Source organism: Mobula hypostoma, chromosome 18, assembly GCF_963921235.1.
Source record: "Mobula hypostoma chromosome 18, sMobHyp1.1, whole genome shotgun sequence".
NCBI lineage: Eukaryota > Metazoa > Chordata > Chondrichthyes > Myliobatiformes > Myliobatidae > Mobula > Mobula hypostoma.
In genome coordinates, this window is record NC_086114.1 from 15,914,191 (window position 1) to 15,941,967 (window position 27,777).

Sequence of the window (27,777 nt, forward strand, 5' to 3'; positions counted from 1 at the left end):
AGTCTGAGGGTAGATAAGTCACCTGGACCAGATGGTGTACATCCCAGGGTTCTGAAAAAGGTGGCTGAAGAGATTGTGGAGGCATTAGTAATGATCTTTCATTAATAACTGGATTCTGGAATAGTTCCGAAAGACTGAAAAATTGCAAATGTCACTCCACTCTTCAAGGGAAGAGAGGCAGAAGAAAGGAAATTATAGACAGTTAGTCTGACCTCAATGGTTGGGAAGATGTTGGAGTCTGTGGAATTCGTTGCCACCAGCAGCTGTAGAGGCCAAGTCTTTATGTATATTTAAAGCAAAGGTTGATAAATTCTTGATTGGTCAGGGCATGAAGGGATATAGGGAGAAGGTAGGAGACTGGGGCTGAGAAGAAAAATAGGTCAGCCATGATTAAATGGTGGAGCAGACTCAATGGGAAAATGGCCTAATTCTGCTCCTATATCTTATGGTCTTAATTTGTTATTCCTTATTTTTACACACTTTATTTCTGTAATTTATTGTAATTTTATGAATTTGCCACAAAAAACTGTTGCCACAAAACAAATTTCACATCACTCACTGTAAACCAGAGATTCTTTAACATGGTTAATATATTTACCCCAGGGCAGCAGAATGGTGCGGTAGTAAGGCTGCTGCCTCACAGATCCAGTGACCCAGGTTTGATTCTGACCTCTGGTGCTGTCTGTGTGGAGTTTGCATGTTCTCCCTGTGACTGCATGATTTCCTTGAGATGTTCCTTCATTCCAAAGACGTGTAGACTGATAGGTAATTGGCTCCTGCAATTTGCCCTTAATGTATAAGTGAGTGGTAGAATTGGGAGAAGTTGAGGGGTATTCAGGGAGAACAAAATGGGATTAATGCAAGGTCTTTGAAGGTTGGGATGGACTTGATGGGTTTCTGACAGAGCCCATGATCTACAGTTCATACTACGGTTCTTTGCAGGCAGTGGGTTTTCAGACCGGCTGTGCAGCCCGGTGCTTTGCTGTCTCCAAGAATGGACTGGAAGACGTGTAACTTCAAAGAGCAGCCCCATAGTCACCCCAGTTCCTTGCCAATTTCACTGACTTAAGCATAATGGGAGACTGAAACATTAGGAGAGCAGGCGATGTTTGCTGTTGTCAGTATAAGGCCTCTGTACTGAAGCAAACACTCTTTCTCTCTCTTTTGATGGAGAGTGAGAGCCTGTTGGACCCTGAGATGGGGGCAGGGTATTTGGAGAAACGATGCAGAAGATTGTAACACTGGAACAGCAAGTTTGCAGGAGCGATATCTTTCTCTCTCTCTCTCTCTCTCTCTCTCTCCCTTGCTGGTGAGAGAAAGCCTGCCTGAAATACTGACGTGTAGCTTTGCAATTTTGTGGACTGCAGTTTTGGACTCTGGATCAAAGACTGCTATTGTTTAAATGGTGGTGGGGTGGGGGATGTGGTGCTTCTGCTAGTTTGAGTGGGGGGAGTAGGAAGGGAAGGCTGCTGCTAATGTGATGGGAGGAGGAGGGGGGGCTTCGGGGTTCTGATGTGTATCAGTCATTCCATGGGGTTTTGTGGATGTCTGTGAAGAGTAAGAATTTCAGGTTACATACTGTACATTCTCTGATATTAAATTAAACCATTTGAAGGGCCTCTTTCCCTCCTGTATGATTCTAAGACCACGCTTTGAAGTATAAATGATTGAAATTACACTGAGGGAAACACTCTCTTTGCAATAAAAAGGTCTAATTAAAGTAACACAGAGTGGGAGCAGTAGAAGTTTATTTGGATAAAAAAAACATTCACATGAATGTCAGAGAGATGACCAAAATATACAGAAATATCATAAGTAGCATTATTTGAGGTATTGATGTCAACTAGTCTAATTACCAGTTAATACATAATATAGATACAACAGTCAATGCACACAAGTGAATAAAAATTAATAATAAAAGACTTACAGTATGTTACTGTGTGGCCGGTCTACATTCCAAATCTTGGTGAACAAGTCCTCAGACCTCTCTTTATATTGCTTTTGAGTTGCTAAAATTTTTATACATGATTTCATGGTAACTTTCAAAAACAATTTTGGCTCCGTTTGCCTTCTCATATCGTTTCGTCAAGTTCCACTTTTAAATTTTAAATTAAAAAATATTTAAAATCTCTGAACAGTTGTAAGAGGTAGCTATAAAACTTCTTTTACTTTGTAAAGTTAGAAATGAAACACGGTAAATTGTAACACTTTAAAAATACATACGCTGAGGCAAACAGAAGGGTCACCTTTCCCCCCTTCCACCCCTGAGTACCATAAGATAACCTCTCAACGTTGACCGGGTTTGGGTTGGAACCTGGCATCTGCTGATAACAACTTAGCTCGAAGAACTTGAATATTAGTGCTCATGTCAAAGTCAGATTGGTGGTGCACTGTACACCCTTTAACGTTGGAACAAGGGAGTTATATTCTTGTTATATATGTCTATTTTGGATCAATGAAAGGAGAATGTCATCTTTCCATCAGGATTGTATTATCACCTCCCATCACCCCTGACCCCTCCCCATTCCACTCCAAACCATCCAGCATTCCAAGGCTAATCCAGAGGCACCACTAATCCCAAATCTTGTACACTCCATTGCTAAGGTCTCGGTTTTTGTTTACTCGGCATCCGTGCATTTGCTGTGAGGCGATAAAGGAGGGGAAAAGGCCAGCACATCCCAAAAGTGATGGGTGTTCCTAGAATCCAGTGGCAGATCATTCACCCCAGTGGCTCGTTTGGAAGAATTTGCCCTACTCCACTATCCATCCAGCAACCCACCTTGCTCCTTTCCTGTATGTCTTGCTTTCAGCACAGATCTAGATTCAAGGTTCAAGATTCAAATCTAGGTTTAAAACATTTAAACAACTCCCAGCAACAGCGCAGCTCCTCGTTGAGGCACCGTGAGCAACTTCCCTAATGATATCTATTTGCATGGCAGGGCTAGAATGAAGTGGAAGGAGTTGCTGAGTTACCCTGCAAGTGATGTGTTGGTAATGTTTAAGATGTACTGAACTGGCTACTTAGCAAATTCCATTAAGCCTAGTTGGACACTGTATAGCACCCTGAGTCACACCGTTACTATGAAGGTACAATTTAGCAACGGAGTGGTCTAAGACTTAGAGCACTGTTTGTGCACTAGTGTTGTCATAGTGACAGAAAACTGCTCTATATTCTGACAGCAATGTTAGGCTTGTTCTTAAGATGGGGGTGGGGCAAAATTGGCAAGAATGCATTTGCTGCCCTTCTTGGTTCTGCAGATCAGAAGGCATTGCACAGCAGCTCAGAGGACAAAGACGAGGGTAGAGGGGCTGAGAGCTCCCCCGTCCGGCAGACATTAGTAAACCAGTTTTCAGGAACATGAACAGCGGAGTCAGTGACATGAGACAATTGGTGAATGACAATGAATGACTTCGTCAAAGCTTAAAACCAACCATAGCCTCAGCCCAGATTACCAGCAGGCTTGTTCACCACAGCGTCTGACTGGCAACTGAAAGTTCATCTGGGCAAGCAATTAAAGTTCCCTGTCTTCATCACATCATCATCAGTGAGGGCTGACATGGTTGTTCTGGGAGAAACCTCAAAGCAGGTGAACGGGCCAGTCCTCTGGAAGACTGGATTGAGGAAGTATTTGCATGTAAGAAAGCCAAGTACCAGAAGCTGGTAGAGCAGTGTCAGAGACAGGGGTGGAGGGCGCGATGTGAGCCTATAGAGGGGGATGTAGAGGTTTTGCTGGCCGCTCGCTGTGCAGAACCTACTCTCTCCTTGGCATTAGGGGGGGCTGCAGAAAAAAGAGCCATCAGGACTCTCTCAGAGGCTGCTGAGCGAGTCTCCAGACGGCTACAAATCAAGAAGTGCTGCTGGGGCACAAGCCAGGGCCTGATCAACCCTGTCTGGGTCACCTGGAAGAGAGTATCTTGATGTTGAAAGACCCAAAACACCTGATGACCCCAGCTTACATCACTGACGATGTGTTCAGAGCATCCTAGGATGCATCTTAGCATCTCAGTGTCAGTGAGAGATACAACTGGCGACTGAGAGATACAGTGAGCGACAGTGAATGATGTAGTCAGTGATACAGAAGGTGAATAAGATGGTTAATCACTGTGTAAGATTACAACAGTGAGTGGTCCATCTGCTTGACAACACTGAATAAACAATGTAGTAAATGATACAGTTGAACACCAGCACTTCCAGTGAACAGTACCGTCAGCAGTCAAGGAAGCCTACACATTGCACCATCAGCAAATGGTACAGTCTATACAAAGGACAGCAAGTGAGAAACTGTCAGCAGAACCCCTACTTTCAGCTGCAAACTTAGTTTTGAGTGTGGAGACACATGCAGTTTCAAAGGGGAAAGGAGGGCTGAATGCCCTTCCTGGGAATCTGATGGTGAGGTTTCCTGAGGCCCAATTGTTTACAATGGACAGGAAAAGAAGGGCTCTCCTTTTCCTGGGAACCTGACGGAGAATGTTATTGAGACTCGGCTTTTTACAATGGCCAGGGAAAGGATGGCTGATTTACTTTCCTGGGAATCTGATGGTCAGTGTTACTGAGACTTGACTCTTTATAATTAATTAAATTCCTCAGCTGCTGCAGTGAGATCTAAGTTTGTACTACCAGATCAGCAGGCCTGGTCTCTGCGTAACCAGTCCACTGACATAACCACTATGGGGCCCTGGTAACCCCAGGAGTGGGACTCCCTGACATCAACCACTAGCTATGGTTGAGACGATAGCAGCAAATCGCAGATATGTTACGTCAAGCCTGTAGGGACTTTATTTATACCCGTGGTTGGTGCAAGCACAGCAGACAGAAAAGACCTCATTCCTGAATCTTACCCCATCACTGCCATTTTATAATGATGGCCATTTACCCCATTCGACCTGGAGTTAAACCATCGTTGTCCTCCTATTGGTAATGGCAAGTCAGGTTCAAATCAACGTGGCGTATGGCTTGAATTTTTCCAGGGAAGTGCCAGTTACAACATGTGGGGTTTCTCACCCACATCATCTAGGCCTTAAGCCTCAAGTTATTTAGCCTTGCCTTGCTTAGATGGACTATTAAAGGAGGTACAGTGCATTCACTCACACCCATTCACAATATTTAAGCAAGTCCTTTTGGTCCTCTTGACTACAAGGATCCAACAGGAGGGCATTGATGACCTACATAATGCCTGTTTGTTTTTGGCAGCTTTAACACACATAGGCAAGAATGCTTCCAGATTATAAGACAGGTTGCTCTCTCCCTTTAATGTAACACTACGCAAAACTCAAAACCAAGGGGAAAGCAATTCGTCTGAAATCTTTGGAGGCGTTTAAAATTAATGATTTTTGTTTGGATTGTTTTGGGGAGTATGTAATATAGTTCTTCATAAAATCTCTTCTTTGGTGTTACAATTTCAAAAAAAAGGTTAATCATCATAACAAACTTGCAAGCATTAAAAATTAAAACGCTAATGAGAGCTGAGGTATATATATATATATATATATATATATATATATATATAATATATGTGAAGAAACACAGAAAAGAAGTTTGAGGTATTTTTGTCTTTTTGTAGCACAAGACCTGGATTAATTGTACTGCAAAGCAGTACAGACAATTATTTCATTCTTTTTTTCCCAAACAGTAGTTGTTTTCATTTAGTAGCTGTTCCTTCGCAGAACAGGCTTATACTTTCAACAAGCAAAAACCTGCAGATGCTGCAAGTCTGAAATAAAAGCAGAAACAGCTGGAAATTATTCAGCAGGTCAGACAGCATCTGTGGAGACAGAAATGGAATTCATGGTTTTGGACTGACGGCCTATTTTCAGACCTTTTATCAGAAACAGGCATCTGCTTTCCATTTATAACATAATTTTAAATGTTACAATGACCCTGAGGTTCAACAGTTAAACATCTAGTGAATAAAATCAGGGGTGAACATTAAATGCATTTTCCTTTCAGATTGAAGAAATCAGCTTTGGAATTGGGAGATTTCGAAACTTCACAACCAATGGTACATGAATTGGAAATCTATAGGTAGGAGGAGATTCCTATAAGGAAACATGTGGGACTTCTTTGAGGAGCCCATCAAGTCCTGGGAAACTAGTCTGACTTCTCGTTCCATCGCCAACAAAGTAGAGAAGTCATTTGAGATACTCAACAGGTCAGGCAGCATTTGTAGAGAGAGAGAAACAGTCAAGAGTTTCAGGCTGATGACCTTTCATCAGAAAGATCCCATCTGGTGGAACGTCTGTTGACTTGGAACACTGTTTCCCCCTCCATGGATGTTACCTGACCTGTATTATCCAGCAACTTCTTTATTTATTCTTGTTTTGGTTCCAGCATCTTCAGGTTTGATTGCTCTTGACCAATATCATGATGCACAGTTACCATCTTAGATGGAAAAGTCTGTGACGACCCACTGGCACAGACCCCAGAAAGGAAGCACTGATTGGCTATATCTCACTTCCCAACACAGACAACTCTGTGCCCTTCCCAGTATTGCTGGGAGATCAGAGGCTTTACTGTAAACATGGCTGGTCTGTGGCATGGGACCTCCACAAGCATCTCACCCAACATCTGACATCCTGTTCCACCAGGGTCTAAGGCCCTCTACGAGAGACACCCATTAAACATAAGACTGAGCACCACCTTTTCCAATGGCCCAACCACACCTCTGACAGTATGGAAGATTCATGTGGGCTTGCCTCAGACAAAAGGAAGCACTGGTATGCCCACTGGTGTTCCCAACCACCGACCCTCTGTGATGTGAATAAATATTTCTGGGATGTGAATTGGAAATGCCAAGAACAGATTCTCACTGGCTCAGCCATAAAGTGGTCAATTCAGCCCCTCAGATAGGATCAGCGGCTTTGAATCAGCTGGTGGACAGGGCATAGCCACTAACCCCAATCCCCAATGGATACCTTTGGTTCAACTATCACTGCTTTCTGAATCAGTTCGATATTCAAGCCTGCCTTCCTCCCGACTCTCTCCTATTGCATCCTTTGGTATGCTTATAGACTGGAGGATAGCTAGAGCCAACACAATCGGTGTGCAGGGGGAGAGGACCCCACTGACAGAGAAGGCCGCAGCTTTATCTTCCACCTCCTCAACAGGAGTGCTGTGATGATTCAGTCTTTGCACCATTGGCTCTGGAAGGCAAAGCAATGGACAAACATCCTTGTTGGCATCCAGTGATGGACAGTTGGTGAATCTGTGGACTTCACTGTCACAAACGGCTGTGGGGCCAAGTGGAAGTTGATAGGTTCTTGTAAGGATGTCAAAGGTCATAGGGAGAAAGCAGGGGAATGGGGTTGAGGGGATAATAAATAAGCCATGATGGAATGGTGGACTTGATGGGCCAAATGGCCTAATTCTGCTCCTATATCTTATGGTCTTTTACACTTCATAGAAGTACAGAATTGTACAGGAAGGAACTTGATCTCGCTGACCAGTAGACACCCATTCATGCGAACTGCATTGCCCAGAACTTGGTCCATCACCCTCTAGCACAAGACGACACTATAGCACAGTACAGGTCCTTTGGCCCATGATGTTGTACTAACCTTTTAACCTACTCCAAGATCAATCTAACCCTTCCCTCCCACATAGCCCTCCATTTTTCTGTCATCCACGTACCTATCTAGGAGTCTCTTAAATGTCCTTAATGTCTCTTAAATGTCCTAGTTCCTGAGGATTGGAGGGTGGCTAATGTAAACCCACTTTTTAAAAAAGGAGGGAGAGAGAAACCAGGGAATTATAGGCTGGTTAGCCTAACATCGGTGGTGGGGAAACTGCTGGAGTCAGTTATCAAAGATGTGATAACAGCACATTTGGAAAGCGGTGAAATCATCGGACAAAGTCAGCATGGATTTGTGAAAGGAAAATCATGTCTGACGAATCTCATAGAATTTTTTGAGGATGTAACTAGTAGAGTGGATAGGGGAGAACCAGTGGATGTGGTATATTTGGATTTTCAAAAGGCTTTTGACAAGGTCCCACACAGGAGATTAGTGTGCAATCTTAAAGCACACGGTATTGGGGGTAAGGTATTGATGTGGATAGAGAATTGGGTGGCAGACAGGAAGTAAAGAGTGGGAATAAACGGGACCTTTTCAGAATGGCAGGCAGTGACTAGTGGGATACCGCAAAGGCTCAGTGCTGGGACCCCAGTTGTTTACAATATATATTAATGACTTGGATGAGGGAATTAAATGCAGCATCTCCAAGTTTGTGGATGACACGAAGCTGGGCGGTAGTGTTAGCTGTGAGGAGGATGCTAAGAGGATGCAGGGTGACTTGGATAGGTTAGGTGAGTGGGCAAATTCATGGCAGATGCAATTTAATGTGGATAAATGTGAAGTTATCCACTTTGGTGGCAAAAACAGGAAAACAGATTATTATCTGAATGGTGTCCGATTAGGAAAAGGGGAGATGCAACGAGACCTGGGTGTCATTATACACCAGTCATTGAAAGTGGGCATGCAGGTACAGCAGGCGGTGAAAAAGGCGAATGGTATGCTGGCATTTATAGCGAGAGGATTTGAGTACAGGAGCAGGGAGGTACTACTGCAGTTGTACAAGGCCTTGGTGAGACCACACCTGGAGTATTGTGTGCAGTTTTGGTCCCCTAATCTGAGGAAAGACATCCTTGCCATAGAGGGAGTACAAACAACGTTCACCAGATTGATTCCTGGTATGGCAGGACTTTCATATGATGAAAGACTGGATGAACTAGGCTTACACTCATTGGAATTTAGAAGATTGAGGGGGGATCTGATTGAAACGTATAAAATCCTAAAGGGATTGGACAGGCTAGATGCAGGAAGATTGTTCCCAATGTTGGGGAAGTCCAGAACGAGGGGTCACAGTTTGAGGATAAAGGGGAAGCCTTTTGGGACCGAGATGAGGAAAAACTTCTTCACACAGAGAGTGGTGAATCTGTGGAATTCTCTGCCACAGGAAACAGTTGAGGCCAGTTCATTGGCTATATTTAAGAGGAAGTTAGATATGGCCCTTGTGGCTAAAGGGATCAGGGGGTATGGAGGGAAGGCTGGTGCAGGGTTCTGAGTTGGATGATCAGCCATGATCATACTGAATGGCGGTGCAGTCTCGAAGGGCCGAATGGCCTACTCCTGCACCTAGTTTCTATGTATCTGTCTCTACCACCAACCCCGGCTTGGAGGGGACAGTGACTGGGTACATAGGAAAGCAAAGTTTGATAGGTTCTTGACTAGTCAGGGCATCAAAGGTTACAGGGAGAAGGCAGGAGAATGGGGTTGAGAGGAATAATAAATCAGCCATGATGCAACAGAGGAGCAGGCTTGATGCACAGAATAGCTTAATTCTGTTTCCATGTCTTAAGGTCTTTTGGCTTAATTGGACTGGCTTGGGTCAGGGTACCGATGCGTGTGTCAACCACCACCTTCCTCTCCCTTCCCACCCCCCCAACCAGTCAATCACTCACCCCTCCACACCCCAGTAATTTACCTTCACTGAGAACCTTGGTGGGATGGCGAAGTGGGATGGAGGGGTTTGGAGGTGAGGTGGGGGGCGGAGGAGAAAAACAAAACTGTAAATCACTGGAACAAATGATGAGCAGTCATACTGCAAGAAAACAGACTCTTGGACCCAACTGAAATTTGACTTCAGTAGTGGCGCCAAAAACACACTCGACAGAGCAAGTGAACTCCTCCTCTGATGCCAGTGGAACTGAACTTGAGAGGCAGCGGGAAAGACAACTGGGGAACAGTGTTGATTGGGAATGACAGTGCAGACAGGCAAGTGACACACTGAGCAGTGAAGGTCAGGGCTACAGGTGTTGAGGAAAGTGCCAACAGGAATCCTGCGTGGGCAAGGCCAGTGTTTCATAATGACAGGGTATGACAGGGCTTTTTGCCTTTGGAACGGGAATGGGATACTCTACAGGACCTGCAACTCTCTCTGAAAAGTATCGAGGATTTTCACTCTCCTCCTGGCAAAATGGGAGAAGATCGAAGGCAAGGGGTAGGCTCAGTGGGAAGATCCAGAGGAATTTATGTGTAAATACACACTGGATACACAACAGAAGCACACATATACAAACACACACCTGACACCCTAGCACACTGACGTGCACACTAGATGTACACACAAGAGCACGCATGCACATCCAAGGACACTCTTGATACACTCACACATATACGACAGTCAGACATACTTAACAACATCATGCAAACACTTGAATACTCACAGATAGGCACAAGCACACCCATACATCTACCCATCGCATGTACACACACACAAAGCCACGTGTACACTCTCTTTCACACGCACTTATACATACACACACACATAAACACACACAGAGAGGATATAAAACCTGCCAGGATTGAATGATTGGCTGGTACACAGCTAGAAATTGTGAGCTTGCCAGTGAAACCTTTTGACAAGGGGCCACTTTGGTATCTCTCCTGAAAAATTAGTGACAATCCCTGTACACAGTGTTCCCTACATTATACTAGCAAAGATTGTTGATCCACTGTCCCCACCATCTCTCCACCACTCACAGCTCAGGTAATCTGCTCACTCAATCCCTCACCCTTTCTACAGTAGATCAAGCTAATCCCATCTCTAGACCAGAGCAACAAACTGCACTGTGACAAGGGACGCAGACTGGGAAACATGGAGGATAGACGAAGGAGAGTCAGTGGATGCTTATTTGGATTTTCAGAAGGGCTCTGACAAGGTGCCGCACATGAGGCTGCCTCACAAGAGGTCAGGGTATCACGGGAAAGAGTCTAGCTTACTGGTAGGAGGCAAAGAGGGGTAATGAAGGGAACCTTTTCTGGTTTGTTACCAGTAACTAGTGGTATTACTCACAGGGTGGTGTAAGGATAATTTCTTTTCATGTTATATGTCAATGATTTGGATGATGGAATTGATGGCTTTGTGGCCAAGTTTGCAGATAATACAAAGATAGGTGGAGGGGCAGGTAGTGTTGAGGAAGCAGGGAGTCTTTAGAAGGACTTAGACAGATTGGGAGAATGGTCGAAGTGGCAACTGGAGTAGTGTAGGGAAGTGCATGGTCATGCATTTTGGTAGAAGGAAGGAAGGCAAGGACTATTTCCTAAGTTCAAAAATCAGAGGTGCAAAGAGACTTAGGAGTTCTCATGCAGGATTCCCTCAAGGTTAACTTGCAGGTTGAGTCAGTGGTAAGGAGGGCAAATGCAATGTTAGCATTCATTTTGAGAGGACTAGAATACAAAAGTAAGGATGTGACGCAGAAGCTTTACAAGGCACTGGTCAGTCCGCACTTTGAGTATTGTGAGCAGTTTTGGGCCCCTTATCTAAGAAAAGATGTGTTGGCATTGGAGATGGTCCAGAGGAGGTTCACCCGAATGATCTAGGAAGAACTAACTTATGAGGAGCGTTTGATGGTTTTGGGACTATACAAGTTGGAGTTTAGAAGAATGGGGGGGGGGGGATATCTCATTGAAACCTTTCAAATATCGAAACGTGGAGAGGCTATTTCCAATCGTGGGAGAGTCTAGGGCCAGAGAGCACAGCCTCAGAATGTAAGGACCATCCCTTTAGAATAGAGATAAAGAGGAATTTCTTTAGACAGAGGTTGGTGAAACTGTGGAATTCATTGCCATATACAACTGTGGGTATATTTAAAGAGGTGTTTAGGCTCTTGATTAGTAAGGGTGCCAAAGGTTACGGGGAGATGGCAGGAGAATAGGGTTGGGAGGGAAAATAAATCAACCCTGATCGAATGGCTTATGGTCTAACGTCTAAACAAACACTGGAGTCACTAAGTTTTAGAAGGCTACAGACCAAGTGCTAACAAATGAGGTTGTCACAGAAGGATATTTGGCAATGACATGGAGGGAGGGAGGGGTTGCTTCTATGTTTTATGTTTCTATGAATATAACCCTCTGGGCAAGAGAAGGTTCAAGAATTTGCAGACCTTCCCATCGCAGGGATCCATACAAATGGCCGAATGCAAGGTGGTTATTTTGTATACGAATGCCATTTGCCTCTTTTCAATTTAACTGGACTGAATCTTTGTAGCTTCTGAACTTGGCTGCCAGGCAAAGTTTCCCCTAATGCTCATCCTGTCCTTCCACAGGTTTCAATGAGATCTCCTCGCAATCATCTAAGCTCCACAGGAATCTATTCAATTCCTCCTCACCTTATCAACCTAACTCAGGGTCAGATTAGTTAATCTTCAGAATACTTTCTGATAGAACTGAGTATTCCAGGACAGAGTGTGACAAGTCTCCTTGTAACTGCAGGAAGAGTTTCTTCATCTCAAAGGTCAATCCTTTTGTGCCAAACAACAATGTCTGCCTTCGTGAGTTGCTCACTGTGACAGACTGCTCTTTGCAAAGGGTGGGAAAGTGGGGATAGGGCAAGGTAAAGAACTTTGTGGATAGTCTGTAATAACACATTAACCCTGAGATTCAGAAAAAAAGGAATTTGAATCTGTCAGTTGTTACCAATGAAAACAGCATTACAAAATTATCACAGCACGAAAAGAGGCCATTTGGCCCATTCATTCTATGCCAACTTTGAGAAGAACAATCCATTGGTCTCATTACACTAGATTGGGAATGAAAACTGGATTTACATTTAAAACCTGTCTGGCCTTCAGGGAAGGAAATTTAAAATCCTTCCCATATCTGACCTATGCACGATTCCAGACTTGCAAAACTCTGGGCCTACCCTCTGAAATGCTTCACAGTTGTGCCTACTTCTGCTATGGGCAGTGGTTCACTGCCACCTTCTCAAGGGCAGTAACGGCTCATTTGCACCATTACCCAAATTCAGTGAACTCGACAGAGAGCGATTTTGGTCTAGGATTGTATAGAGTTCCCAGCTACTGCCACCTGGCTAGTTGTCAAACAGGATGGGTCTCGGCCTGAAACGTTGACTGTACCTCTTCCGAGAGATGCTGCCTGGCCTGCTGCGTTCACCAGCAACTTTGATGTGTGTTGCCTTTTCCTCTTACTGACTTACTGAAACAGTGACATTACTTCACGGACTCTTGTACAAACACTATAGGGGGTGACAGAGGTCCACCTGTCCTGTTGGTCGTGCAAGGTGGGAAGTCCAGGGGTCTGGAGTCACCACTGGTCTAGGGTGGGGGAGGGAGGAAGCCATGAGAAACAGGAATCAGTACCTGTTGGATATTAGCTGAGGTACACCATGCACACCCGTAATACCTGTTGGTTATTAGCTGAGGTACATCATGCACACCTGTAATACCTGTTGGATATGAGCTGAGGTACACCATACACACCCGTAATACCTGTTAGATATTAGCTGAGGTACACCATACACACCCGTAATACCTGTTAGATATTAGCTGAGGTACACCATACACACCCGTAATACCTGTTGGATATGAGCTGAGGTACATCATGCACACCTGTAATACCTGTTGGATATGAGCTGAGGTACACCATACACACCCGTAATACCTGTTGGGTATTAGCTGAGGTACACCATGCACACCTGTAATACCTATTGAGTATTACCTGTGCTACACCATACACACCTGTAATACCTGTTGGATATTATCTGTGGTACACCAAGCACACCGGTAATACCTGTTGGAAATTACCTGTGGTAAACCACTCACCCTCAACACTGGCACAGGCCCCTCCCCTCCCACACACACTGCATATACCACAGAGACAAAATACATATATTCTGCATCCATACACACACATATTGTGTATGCACACACACACTTCATACACACAAGCAGATCCTGTGTATATACACACCAGACACAACACAGACACACCATGCGTACATACAAATGCACAACACACACACACACACACACACACTGCATATACCATGGAAAGAGCATACGTATGCTTTGCATACACAAACGATATGTTCATATATGCACATTGACATACATCAGCCACACACACACACACTCACTCCGATGTAGTGGAAGGTGATGCCACGATCCACACTGTGACTGCGCCACACTGACAGACCTGCTCATCTGCAGGCTGCTCGCGGTGTATCACCAAATCCAGTAACTCCTCCCTGTGTCGGGTATTCCATCTGTCGGCTTATGCCATCCCAACTAGCACCAAATTAAAGCCGCGGGATGTGCTGGGATTGTGATGGATGTACGAACAAGGACAACCTTATTAGGTTCTGATTTACGTTCTTCCTCCCACCCCGCCCATGACTTTTTGATGAAAGAGCCCTGCATTTTGGTAGCACCTTTCACAACTTCAGGCTGCCAAAGCACCTTGCCAGCAATCAAGTACTTTTGAAGTGCATTAACGAATCGTATAGACATTCAGTTGCTGTCTGTCGGGGCTCTCTCAGCAAGGGGGAGTAGTGGAGGTAAATCCATCAAGTTTAAGTTAAGAATAGGGAAGCAATTGATGGAAATTATTGACTGGTTCCTTCCACTGGCCAATCCTACTGAGGCTCCAAACCTGAACCAAGGATGCAATTGGGAGAGGAATTTAATACGCATTAATTGTTTTAGTTACTTTCGGTATCTGACTGGATTGAGATTATTTTCCTTGAGCTGCCTCCCTGCAAAATTTTGCCATGGTGTAACTCCATGGACCCCCACCCCACCCCGGATCCGCGTGAACTCGGGCTGTCTAACTCAGTGTCTGCTGCTAGGGGTCACGTAACTGCCCCAGGCACTGCCCTGCCCCAACCTGAGATCATTCCTGTAGCAGGAATTACTGCAGAATGCAACTTTTTTTTAAAGATAAGTGCCACATCACGATTAAAATAAGAGAAGGTGGGGAAGTTGCGGGGGGGGGGTGGTCTCACAACACTTTCACCGTACACACTCCAAGTACATATTTCACCCCTGCATCTCTGACACCAATACTCACTCGATGGGATATCCCCTACAATTCGATTCAAACACACTCTCTGCTCATCGACCTTCTCCACTCCTCTGCACCCCAACCCAGTAAAATAAACTTCAAAGAAACACGCCGTAACTCCTGCATTAGATCAGCATTAAGTGCACTGGTTCAGATGATCCTGGGCAGATAGGTGCCTGGATCCACGGGGGACCCATAGCTGGCCTATAAGCCTCACGCACTCCTCCTGCCACAGGAGGGCTAGTCCGGGAAGGGGGTGAAAACTGTTAGCGTTGGTCCTCTTCCGGATCCCTAATGTAGTGGGCACCAAAGCCCTTGATTTCCAGGGCCCTGACCTCAGGATGACCCCTGGCATTCCTTGTGAGTAGCGCTCACTGCTGTAACAGTAGAAGTTCAGCGGCCATTATTATGCACAGCAAGCTCCCACGAGGATCTATGTGACGGTGGCCAGATTATCTGTTTGGCTGACATTGACATGTGTGGGCCAGGGAACCAGGAAGCACCCCGCCCTCCCCCTTCTCATCACAATAAGGTCGTGGGATCTTCGATGACCAACTGACAGGGCTTTGGTTGAAAGATCGCACTGTTGACAGGGCAGCCGTTTCTCAGTACCACACTGGGGGGCCCACCTGGACTTTTCTACTGAAGTCTCTGGGGTGGGGCTTGCAGCTATGACTCTGAAGCAAAAGCACCATGCACTGAGCTGCAGTTGGAAGCCGTGGGCAAGACTGGCTCTGGTAAGTGTGGGGCACTGAAGCCCACAGCTCCTCCGCTCCCCCCTCCCAGCCAAGGATCGACACCCTTTAAGAGTTAGTGTTCTTAAACCATCACCCTCAAAGTAAGAATCTGCTGGAGGAACTCAGCAGGTCGAGCAGCATCCGTGAGAAGGAAGAAGCTGTCGACATTTCCGGTCATTGCGGATACGTCTCCTCCCTCGGACGATGTCCGACCTGCTGATTTACTCCAGCAGATTGCATGTTGCTCCAGACTCTCGCATCTGCCGTCTCTTGTGTCCTCATGGTGACTCCCATCACAATGAATATATTACAAGCACACAAAAAACTTGGCGCTACTCACAGTTCTTAAGGAATTGACCATAGCTCATGAGACTCATTCTCACCTGGGACTGCCTCCTTTTTGAATCTGTAGCCAACAAAGGATAGACTGTCACATTGTGAATCACTCATATCACTGGGCTGCATATTTATATAATAATATATTAATATTCTTGAGTGTGCATGCATTTCCAGTCAGCTGTTACTATTATCAGTTCTTTATAAAGGGGACAGCCTATGTACAGGTGTCACACTGCACTTACAGCTTCCCACCAGTGTTGGCGCTGTGGCCCAACCACAACCCAAGGATGCAGGGGCAGGGTGACAAATTGGCATAAACTATTCCCATTAGAAAAGCAGGCCGAGGAACTGATAATGGTTTTACAAGTCTGAGGTCGGGAAGTTACATCTGCACACCCAGGTCCAATTAACTCTTGCCCTCTGACCCCGAAGGCAACACCAGGTTTTGACAGCCAGGAGATGGGCAATATATTCTAAAATTAATAGTCTTGTAGGTTCCTTGAGCTGGAAAGATCTGTGCAATCATTTACTGGCTTGGTTTTTCTTTTTTTTTCTCTCTCCTTTGTTTCTGCAATTCTCATTTTCTTTCTTAAATTCCCTGCCTTCTTAAGATTTTAGAAAAATACAATCGAGACGAGTCCTTTTCCTGACGCAGCGATCGGACGCCCGCCCTCAGGGGGAGCCGCTGGTGGAGGGCTCAGCTGAGGCAGGGCCCTTGACGGAGGTAGGACTGGTGGTACTCTGTGAGGCAGGAGTACTACTGCTGGGTCCAGCAATTACATGGACGGTGGGTCGCTGGGCAAACAGGACTCCTGAAAGAGGAAAAGAGTTTGTTTTTAGTCTACCACAATTATGCAAGAAGACTGAACAGTGCATGAGAGGAAATGGCCCTCAATCTTTGTGTCAACTTAGACTAAATCTCTTCTGCCTGAACACGAACCATATCAAAAAGTCAGAGGCAAATCTGTTATCAAACTATGTGTATGTGTTACCATATATAGCCTTGAGATCCTTGTTCAGGACAATAAAGAAATACAATAGAATTGGTGGAAAACCATACAAAAATAAACTGACAAGCAACCAATGAAAGCAAATAATGAAAAATATAAATTAATACTGAGAATATGAGCTACACAGTCCCTGAAAGTGAGTCTATTCATTGTTGAGGTGAGTGAAGTTATTCATGCTGGTTCAAGAGGTGATGATTGTAGGGTAAAACGGGGAGAAGATGGCGGCACGACGACAGCGTGTGCAGCCTCTCCGGTGACATCTGTATCTGTCAAGTAGGGGACCGTGCGCAATCCTGATTTGATGGAGACAGATGTGAGGCATAGTGGAACATCTGGAAAACTTCTGAAATGTCTGCTTTGCTACTGCTGCTACTGTGTGGTAACCGGAACCTCTGGAGCTGAAGGCTCCGAAATCTTCGGCTTTGCGTGTTTCAGCGGCCGGAGAGAGGTCGAAGGCGCTCGGGAGGCAGTATCAGAAGCTCAGAATTTTCGGACGGATGGACTCAGGGTCGGCTGCCTCCAAGGTACCGGCAGGCTGACGGTGCCTGGAGGTTTATGGCAGGGAGTTTCTCCCTTTTGCCGCCTGCTATCAGGGACTCGGGAGTTGATCGACTCGGGACTTTGAGACTATTTTTTTTACTGTGCCTATGGACTGTTCTTCATCAAATTATGGTATTGTTTTGCACTGCTGTAACTATATGTTATAATTATGTGGTTTTGTCAGTGTTGGTCTTTGGTCTGTCTTGTTTTTTGTGATATCACATCGGAGAAACATTGGATCATTTGTTAATGCATGTATGCATTTCAAAATGACAATAAAAGAGGACTGAGTGGTCTCATAATCTAATCTAATAACTTCCTGAACCTGGTGGTGTGGGACCTCCTGTCTGATGGTAGCAGTGAGAAGAGAGCGTGGTCTGGATGGCGGGGGTCCTTGATGCTGCTTCTTTGTGGCAGCACTCCACGTAGATGTGCTCAATGGTGGGGAAGGCTTTGCCTTGATGGAGTGGGCTGTGCCCACCATTTTTTGTAGTCTTGTCCACTCCCTGCGTATTCCTGTGTCTATCTAACAGCTTCTTAAATGCCTCTATTGTGCCTACTTCCACCAGTAACCCTGGCAGTCTATTCCAGGCACCCACCACTCTCTGTGTAAAAAAATAATCACGGCACATTTCCTTTAAACGTTACCTCTCTGATATTAAATGTGTGTCCTCTAGTATTCAACATTCCTACGCTTAGAAAAGAACTCTATCGATGCCTCTGACTCAGAGACGAGAGTGTGATCCTTGTAGTCACATGGGGAGGAAAGAAACAGCACAACATCAATCTGGTTAGAGGAGGAATAGAGGCGGAAAATGGTCGCCATACAGCAGAGAGCAGTCGGGCCGAATGGCCTGTACCCATACAGTTTCTTGGAATCATAAGGGAGTTTTTGAGATCAGTCTGGCTTCTTTCTCTTGAGCCTCCCCACACCATGTCTCAGGGAGGTTTTCTCACTGATTTGTCTGAAAGTACCAGAGTTGATTCTCACCCTGTAAGGTCCCCAGAGAGTTTCTCCAGGAATAAAATGCATCCTAAAGGAACTCCCCCAGGTTTCCAGTGCTACCAAATCTCCAGGTCTGCCGAGAGCCTCCGGGATTAAAATCCAAGACTCCTGGACCCAGAGCAATAAAAATGGAGTTACAGAGTCATTCTGCACGGAAACAGGCCCTTCGGCCCAACCTGCCCATGCTAACCAGGATGCTCAACTATACTAGTCCCATTTACCTGTGTTCTACTCACATTGCTTGAAACCCGTCCTATCCCTGTACCTGGCCAAATAGCTACTAAATGTAGTTAGTGCACTTGCCCCAACCACTTCCTTTGACAGCTCATTCCACACACATACCACCCTTTGTGTAAAAAATTACCCATCAGCTTCCTCATAAATTTCTCCCTTCTCACCTCAGAACTATGTCCTCTAGTTCCTGATTCCCCAACCTTAGGAAAAAGACTGTGTGCATTCACCCTACCTAAACCCCATTCATGGCTTTATACACGGTATATTTCAACGTACATGTGACAAATAGAGCTGATCTTATCTTAATATTACTCTGAGATCTCAGGACTAACTTAGGACACAGACTTCCAAGTATGATGTCCTAGCCTGCCCAATCTCATCCTATAACCCATCCCATTGAGTCCCGGTAATATTCTTGAAAATCATTTTAGATAAAATAAAGCTGCCCTTTTTATTTTTAGTTTTTCTTGAACCTGGTTCTTCGTTGGCTGTCACGGACAGTTTAGAAGAAAGAGATACCCATTTCATTGACGGGCAAGAATGCTCTAACCAGGGGACAGAGATCCTGCTTCCATTCTGAGACAGCAGAAAATGGTGAATTGCTGGGATGGACACCAATTGTGTCACGACGTAAAAACCTTCCATCCCAACGTATAAACTCAAATGTCAGTCTCCCTGCAGCAGCGCTAACCCACAGAAGATTATCAGGAGTAGGAATTTTCCTGTATCTATAACAAATGCTCTGCTCCCTGGATGTGCAATTTAAATAAAAACAGGCATTTTGTTTGGAAATCCAAATTCAGAATCAGGATCAGGTTTAATATCATCGGCACAGGTCGTGAAATTTGTTGTCCTTGTGGCAGTGGTACAATGCAATACATAGTGATAGAGAAAAAATGTGAATTACAGTAGATATATAGTTATATTAAATAAGTAGTACAAAAATAAAAAAGTAGTGAGGTAATGTTCATGGGTTCAATGTCCATTCAGAAATCAGATGGCAGAGGGGAAGAAGCTGTCCCTGAATCGGTGAGTGTGTACCTTCAGACTCCTGTACCTCCTTCCCGATGGTAGCAGTGAGAACAAGGCATGACCTGGGTGATGAGGGTCCTTAAAGATTATTCCTCAGAATAATCAACAATTTATTAATGAACATGCTCATTCTTTCAGCATCAGGAGGCCTGTCTGGTCGGGAACAGCAAGAGAAAGTGCCTTACCTGTGTAGAGAGTGCCGTTAATCTCAATAGACATGTTGATGCTGCTGATGCCATTTGTTGACAAGTTCAAGGCCAGCTCCTGTCGATCATCTGTAGAAGGAATCACATGTGGGTGGATAGGGTGGTGGAGAAGGCACAGGGTACGATTGCCTTCATAGACTCAGGCACTGACTATACAGAGCGTGGATGTCACGATGCACTAGTATAAAACAACTCCTTTCTCACCCCCACCCCCCCAACTACCACCTCTCCCCTTTATGCCCGCCGTCTTGCCTCCTCTCCACTCTCAGTCCTTGGTTGGGGTTTCGACCCGAACAGCCAACAATTCCTTTCCTCCCACAGATGCTGCTCGGCCCACTGAGTTCCTCCAGCAGATTGTTTAACAGCACAAAAACATTCCCAGCAGCCCAGCACCCACTATCGACCAGTCCCTCACAGTAATCCAGTGACAGGTCTCACTTTTGCCATTTTCACTGCCCCCAGATTCTACCCCGCTCTATACACTGGCCTCAACTTAGAGCAGTAACATCCCCACACACTGGGATGTGGGAGGAAGCTGGAGCACCCGGAGGAAATCATGGAACTCACTGGAAACTGGAGCATGCTGGGAAACCCACCAGGTCACAGGGATAGCGTGCAAACTCTACACGCGAAGTGGCTCACAGAGCAATGCCATTCCCCGCTGATATTCCTTCGCACCTCATCAATTCCCCGGCCACCTCCATCGATCAGGGAGCAAGGCGAGCGTGCAAAGTTCATCACCGGCAGCAACCACGGCCAGGGTCACCGAAGCTGTCAGCTAGCGGCTCGACCTGCTGCATTACCCTGCAGTTACTCACCCACAGCACCTCTCAGATCCTTGACCTTCAGCACAGGAAGGACAGCAGCAAGTCCAAGATTGGGCAGCACGGTAATGCAGTGGTTGGTGTAACACCATTATGGCGCAGCGATTTGGGTTCAATTCCGCCATTGCTTGTAAGGAGTTTGTACGTTCTCCCCATGCCCACATGGGTCCCCTCCAGGTGCTCCCTATTCCTCCCACATTCCAAAGACGTACCGGTTAGGTTAATTGGTTACGTGTGTAATTGGGCGGCGTGGGCTCGTTAGGCCGGAAAGGCCTGTTACCGTGCTTATCAATCAATCAATCGATAACTAAATGAAAAAAAAACACTACCACCTCCAGGTGCCTCCACTGTCACTGGGTCTAAATGCTGGAACCCCCTTCCCAATGGGGCTGTGGGAGCACCTTCACCAGAAGTACTGCTGTGGTAAAAGGAGGAAGCTCACCACCACAGGCTCAACGGCAATCAGGACTGGGCAATAAAAGCTGGTCTTGGCAGTGACATCCTGTAAAGATGTTACTGAGCACGTAACCCCTGACCCCTCCTCCACAGAATGGTTACCCTGACATTTTGACATTTTGGTGCTTCCCAGACCAACAATTTTGCCGCCAACGCTGAGGGCACAGTGATGAGGTTTAGACTGATGATCGAACATCAAAGACCTCGCAGGGCAACTCTCCGCTGGCGGTCTAGGACAGTAACACATAACCAAGGCAGGGAGCACAAATGAAGTCAGGTCTGCCCTGTGTGATAAGACAGAAATGACAGGAGTGGTCAGGCCAGTAGCCTACCATCACTGCAAGACTTGCATGTATCTGGGGCAAAGAATCAGGGAGGAAAAATCATTGAGGACATTACCCACCTGCAAATTGTATTTTCCAAAAGCCCCCTTCCGGAAAGCATAATAGGGTGATTAAAACAAAGACCACACCATTTTAAAAGTTTCTTCCCCGGGGCAGTTAATCTGATCAAACATTCTAGTTAGCTCCCCACCACCCCCTTCTACCCGTTACCCCCCAACACTGCACTGCAAACACCTTAAACCACTTTTTATAATACTGTTTACATTGTAAATACATGCTGGTATCTACGTGTAAGGGGTTTCTTCTTTTATGTTACTGCGAATGCTAACAAAATAGCTTCTTTGTTATGTTATAATAAAAATGGGTTTTCTGTAATAATAACTGCGATGTAAGGAGTTCTCTCTCTCTCTGCTTGTTTGGGTTATATTATTGATAAGAGAGAACGAACCAATTGGGATAGATGTTATTTTCTTGTGTGTCTGTAAGCTATTGTTTTGGCACAGAAGGTGGATGGGGACAGGGAGAAGAGACACGATGCTATAAGCTGGTCGACGGGACGGACCCCGAGCGGGAGTCTGAGGCCCAGGGTCTTCAGCGAGGAGAGGAGACGAGGACAGACTCATGTGGAGCATCTGGTCGACCACCGTGGTTGGTCCCAGGCGGCGGGTCGAGGAGGTCGGAGGGGATCGAATGGTGGAAAGAAGACTCCGTTCATTGAGCTCCAACTGTTGTGCACGAAGTGGTTGAACTTTGATAAGTTTGGCGCCTTTTACTTTCCTTTTATATTTTATCTCTATAAGTACATAGTTCCAGTAAGATCTATAAAGTGTAATCATTTAATCGCATATGGTGTATTGCCTGTTATTTGGCAGGGTGGGATACATCACACAGCATCCACACAAACTTGACTACCCAGTTTGGTGGGGCCAAAGGCTGCTCCCGCTAGACGAAAGCCAGCTGAGCGAGCCTGAGGCTTACCAGGGGGCTACATACGTATTTACGCACTTTATTCATATCCGTAATTTAACCTCTAAGTTTATGAGGTTTATTTTTAAGTATATAATCCTTCATTTTTAATATAATTCTTTGTTCTTTATCACAACTTAATGTTGTTTTTTGTTGCATGTCATGCCCTGACCAAGACAGCACAGCAATTTCCTAAAACATGTAAATGTAGATGGTGAACAGAGTTGATCCTTAATCCTGTGTACAGACTCTGGGTCCATAAATACACAGGTACGTGTACATACATACAAATGTTAGGCACATAGCCCACACTCATTTCCAGTCAATGTATCAGCTGTTCACTAATGTAGAGAAGCTTGTACTGCAAGTACTGACACCAGCCTTGCCGTATCCAAACTACCCTCGCCCCGTACAGAGACAGGCTAAACCACGGATGCGAGGGTGAACGAACTCTGGGCTGGCGGAGTGGTGCAGCATTCAGAGCTGTTGTCTCGCAGTGTTGGAGACTCAGGTTCAATCCCGACCTTGCGTGTTGTCTGTGTTGAGTTTTCACGTAACCCTTGTGACTGCTGGGTGCTCTGGAGTCCTCAGACATTTCAAAGACATTGGTAGGGTAATCGGCCATTGTAAATAGTAGTCATAGTCATACTTTATTGATCCTGGGGGAAATTGGTTTTCGTTACAGTTGCACCATAAATAATTAAATAGTAATAAAACCATAAATAATTAAATAGTAATATATAAATTATGCCAGGAAATAAGTCCAGGACCAGCCTAATGGCTCAGGGTATCTGACCCTCCAATGGAGAAGTTGTAAAGTTTAATGGCCACAGGCAGGAATGACTTCCTATGACGCTCTGTGTTGCATCTCGGTGGAATGAGTCTCTGGCTGAATGTACTCCTGTGCCCGCCCAGTACGTTATGTAGTGGATGGGAGACATTGTCCAAGATGGCATGCAACTTGGACAGCATCCTCTTTTCAGACACCACCGTCAGGACAGTCCAGTTCCATCTCCACAACATCACTGGCCTTCCGAATGAGTTTGTTGATTCTGTTGGTGTCTGCTACCCTCAGCCTGCTGCCCCAGCACACAACAGCAAACATAATTGCACTGGCTGCCACAGACTCGTAGAACATCCTCAGCATCGTCCGACAGATGTTAAAGGACCTCAGTCTCCTCAGGAAATAGAGACGGCTCTGACCCTTCTTGTAGACAGCCTCAGTGTTCTTTGACCAGTCCAGTTTGTCAATTTGTATCCCCAGGTATTTGTAATCCTCCACCATGTCCACACTGACCCCCTGGATGGAAACAGGGGTCACCGGTGCCTTAGCCCTCCTCAGGTCTACCACCAGCTCCTTAGTCTTTTTCACATTAAGCTGCAGATAATTCTGCTCACACCGTGTGACAAAGTTTCCTACCGTAGTCTTGTACTCAGCCTCATCTCCCTTGCGGATGCATCCAACTATGGCAGAGTCATCAGAAAACTTCTGAAGATGACAAGACTCTGTGCGGTAGTTGAAGCCTGAGGTGTAAATGGTGAAGAGAAAGGGAGACAAGACAGTCCCCTGTGGAGCCCCAGTACTGCTGATCGCTCTGTCGGACACACAGTGTTGCAAGCACACATACTGTGGTTTCTGTGGAAATAACCCCCAATGTGCAGAATTTGGGGGGGGGGTAAAGTTGATAGGAATGTGGAGAGAATAGTGTAAACTGGCGTTTAGATGAAGGACTCTGTATCTCTCCATGTCTCTGTTTCCATGTGCAGACAGGACCAATTACCTGCACCTCACAAACATTCCACAGGGTGGCAGTAAAGCTTCACCAGGCTTTGAACAACCTCACTGACTGTTCCACTCAATCTCGCTGCTCCTGCTTCTCTTGGGACAGTCCCTCGCTCCCCTTTGGAGGACGGCATCCCAACGATGACTTCCCTTTTCCAGAGCTTTTAAACAAAACAACGGGTCCTGAGGCACTTTTGGTGGGAGTGTCTGCCAATCGCTTAGAGCTGCTTGGCAATAGCTTTTAAGGGTGAATTTAACAGAAGGAAGAGGGAATTTCTGGATCTTAGGGCCTAGATTGGTGAAGGGAGGACAAACCAGGGTAGGAATTATGCAGTGAGTGGTAGGTCCATGAGGGGAGCAGTAGACCGGAGGGATCTGGGAATACAGATCCATAATTCCTTGAAATTATGGATTGGAGAGTTGACACACTGGCCTTCAGAAATCGAGAGTACTGAGTACAGGAGTTGGGATGTTATGTAGAAGTTGTATAAGATGCTGGTGAGGCCACATTTGGAGTATTGTGTGCTATTCTGGTCACCTACGTACAGGGAAGACAAAAATAAGACTGAAAAAGTACAGAAATAAATTACAAGGATGTTGCTGTGACTTGAGGAACTAAGTCATACGACTTAATTGCCCAGACCGTTGGAGAATGAGGGGAGATTTGACAAGAGGTATACAAAATTATAAGTTATAGATAAGGAAAAACCAAGCATGCTTTTTCCACTGAAGTTGGGTGAGACAACAACTAGAGGTCAGTTGTTTAGGGTGAAAGGTGAAATATTTAAGGGGAACCTGCGGGGGAACTTCTTCATTCAAACAGTGGTGTGAGCGTCGAGCAGGCTGCCAGCAGAAGTGGTGGATACGGGCTTGATTGCAACATTTAAGTAAAGTTGGGTAAGTATGGTACATGGACGGGAGGGGTATGGAGGACTACGGTCCAGGTGTGGGTCGATGGGATCAGGCAGGATAACAGTTTGGAAGGGTCTCGATGGATGAGAGGGCTTTGTTCTGGACCGCAGTCCTCTATGACTTTACGGCACGGCTGCCAATGCTGGTGTGACGGACCAGAGTCTGGAACTGATACGTGAAAGCAAAGTTTGCGTGGATTGCCCACATTCTCTCTGTGACTGTGTGGCTTACCCCGGGTGCTCTGGTTTCATCCTACATCCTAAAGACGTGGGCTGCTAGGCTAATTGGCCACCGTCAATGGGATTAACGTGGGATCCGTGTAAGTGGGTGTCTCTCTATAATTTAGCATGGAACCAAGTCTTCTGTCTGGTATCTGAAGGTCGGCATGGGGAAATGATGGGCTGAAGGGCCTGTTTCTGTACCATGTGACTCTATAACATCCATAACCCGTTTGTCTTGTAAATTAGTTCTGCAATCTCATAAAATAATATTAATTGCAACACGTACATTGAAACCTACATGAAATGTCTCGTTTGCATTGATTAACATAGTCTGTGGATGTGCTAGGGGCAGCCCACAAGTATCAGCACCAAGACAGCATGCCCACAATTTACTAATCCTAACCCGTACATCTTCGGAATGCGGAGTGCCCAGAAGAAATCCATGTTCACAGGGGGACCACATAAACAATGGAGAGAATCGAACTTCGACCAGTGATCACGGCGCCTTAAGGGTTGCGCTAACTATTACTGGGGCGCCCGTCTTAATCCCACTTGAAGAGCTGAACGAGCCTCAGATAGGCAGAGCAGTGCTCCCACAGAGCTGCAACCATGGGGCTTGTACTGATTTAGGATTATCTGGTCTCCTTCGTGGATGCACTTTAAATCTATTTGTGTCACTGATCATGTTAAAGGAAGCGAGTGCTGTCTGGCCTACATTCTGTGACTAGGCTGGCATCTGAAGCCACTGGGTTGTCAGGGGACCTAAGGTCAGTGACTAAGTCTGGTCGAATCCCAAAGCCAAAGTAAGCATGTGATTCTGTTTTACAGTGTACAGCAGGGCTACAGGGCAGATTGTTTTATGGCACTCAAGGTGCTGTGTAAGTTAGTTGTTCAACGGGGAATAAGAGCTTGTATTATTGTTGGCTGTAGTCCAAGGGTTTAGGTTTTTATTGCATTGTTAGAGCAATAACTCTGTAGACTTTTATCACTTGGATACTGCAAGCTCAGGGCACAGGCAGAGTTTCAAGTGGAGAAGTCCAAGGTTGGGACCTTCATTGGTTGCGTGGTTCAGAGTTCCAGTGGGCAACCTCTGCGCCTCCAAGGTGCAATATTAACTTTGTCTTCCTATTTCAGTATAAACTCCTGATGTCTGCTCTTTTGTGGCTCTGTGGGAATGCTTTGCTGCCATACCACCCATCTTATTCCATTTTCACCTTTCACCCTTAACCTATGGCCTCTTCTTCTAGTCCCGCCCAGACTCGGTGGAAAAAGCCTACTTGAGAATATTGGCCCATATTTACTGTGATTGATACAGCCCTCAATGCTCTGATAGAATTTAGAGCAACACACATAAAATGCTGGAGGAACAACAGGTCAGGCAGCATTGGTGGAGGAGAATAAACAGCTGATATTGCAAAATATTAAGTCTGGGTATCCTCCAAGCTCATGGCATGATCATTGATTTCTCTAATGTCTGGTAATTTCTTCCCCACACCTTCCCTTGCTTTCCATTCTCGTTCCTCTCTCACCCCTTTTCTTCTCACCTTACTTTGGTTCCCCTCTCCCACTGTCCTCCCCTAACAGATTCTCTCTTCTTCAGCCCTTTACCTCTTCCACCAATCACCCTGCAGCTCCAAACTTCATCTCCCCCCCCCACCCATCCATCTTCCCCCTCACCCGGTCTCATCCATCACCCGCCAGCTTGAACACCTTTCCCTCCCTGCCACCTTCATATTGGCCCAAAACATCAACTATTTATTCCTTTGCCTAGATGCTGCCTGACCTGCTGAGTTCCTCCAGCATTTTCTGTGTGCTGCTCCAGACTTGCAGCACATGCAGAATCTCTTGTGTTTAACATTTCACATGTGTCCATCTCTAAGTCATCTGCTTTTTATTTGCCCACCCAGTCCAAGACAGTGAGATGAGAGACAGCAGACGCTGGAATCTGGAGCAGGAGACAATATGCTGAAGGAACTCAGCAGGCCTAGCAGCATTCGTGGTGGGGGGAGGAATTAGAACACAGAAAAAGCAAATTCGTTCACCACCTCTGCGCCTGCCATTATTTTATCCACCTTGATGAGGTCACCTCTTCATGCTTCTGCACTCCAAAGGATAAAGCCCACACTGCACGGGAGGCGGTGTAATGTGGCGTCCATGCTCCGTTGAGGGCTGGCCTACTCCCATTGGTGCTGCCTCGGGTGTTCGATCAGTGACAAGCTGGATTGCGTGTCTGTGTGTGTTTGTCTGCGGACTGCTGGGAACTGCACCATCAATTTGCGAAGCACGTCACTCAGGGACTAAGGCTATGTAT

General features: G+C 45.8%; 1 protein-coding gene across 6 annotated transcripts in view; it reads right to left on the reverse strand.

Annotated features, from left to right (window-relative positions):
* Nucleotides 1-5,532: 5,532 nt before the first annotated feature.
* LOC134358362 (AT-rich interactive domain-containing protein 3A-like) overlaps nucleotides 5,533-27,777 on the reverse strand; it is a 264,946-nt gene continuing 242,701 nt past the window's right edge. For all 6 annotated transcript variants that reach the window (XM_063070502.1, XM_063070501.1, XM_063070498.1 and 3 more), the window contains 2 exons: nucleotides 19,940-20,029; nucleotides 5,533-16,744 (listed from right to left, as the gene is read on the reverse strand). In XM_063070502.1, coding sequence (XP_062926572.1) covers nucleotides 16,605-16,744; nucleotides 19,940-20,029 — 230 coding nt within the window. In that variant the 3' untranslated portion in view covers nucleotides 5,533-16,604. The remainder of the gene's footprint in view (nucleotides 16,745-19,939; nucleotides 20,030-27,777) is intronic.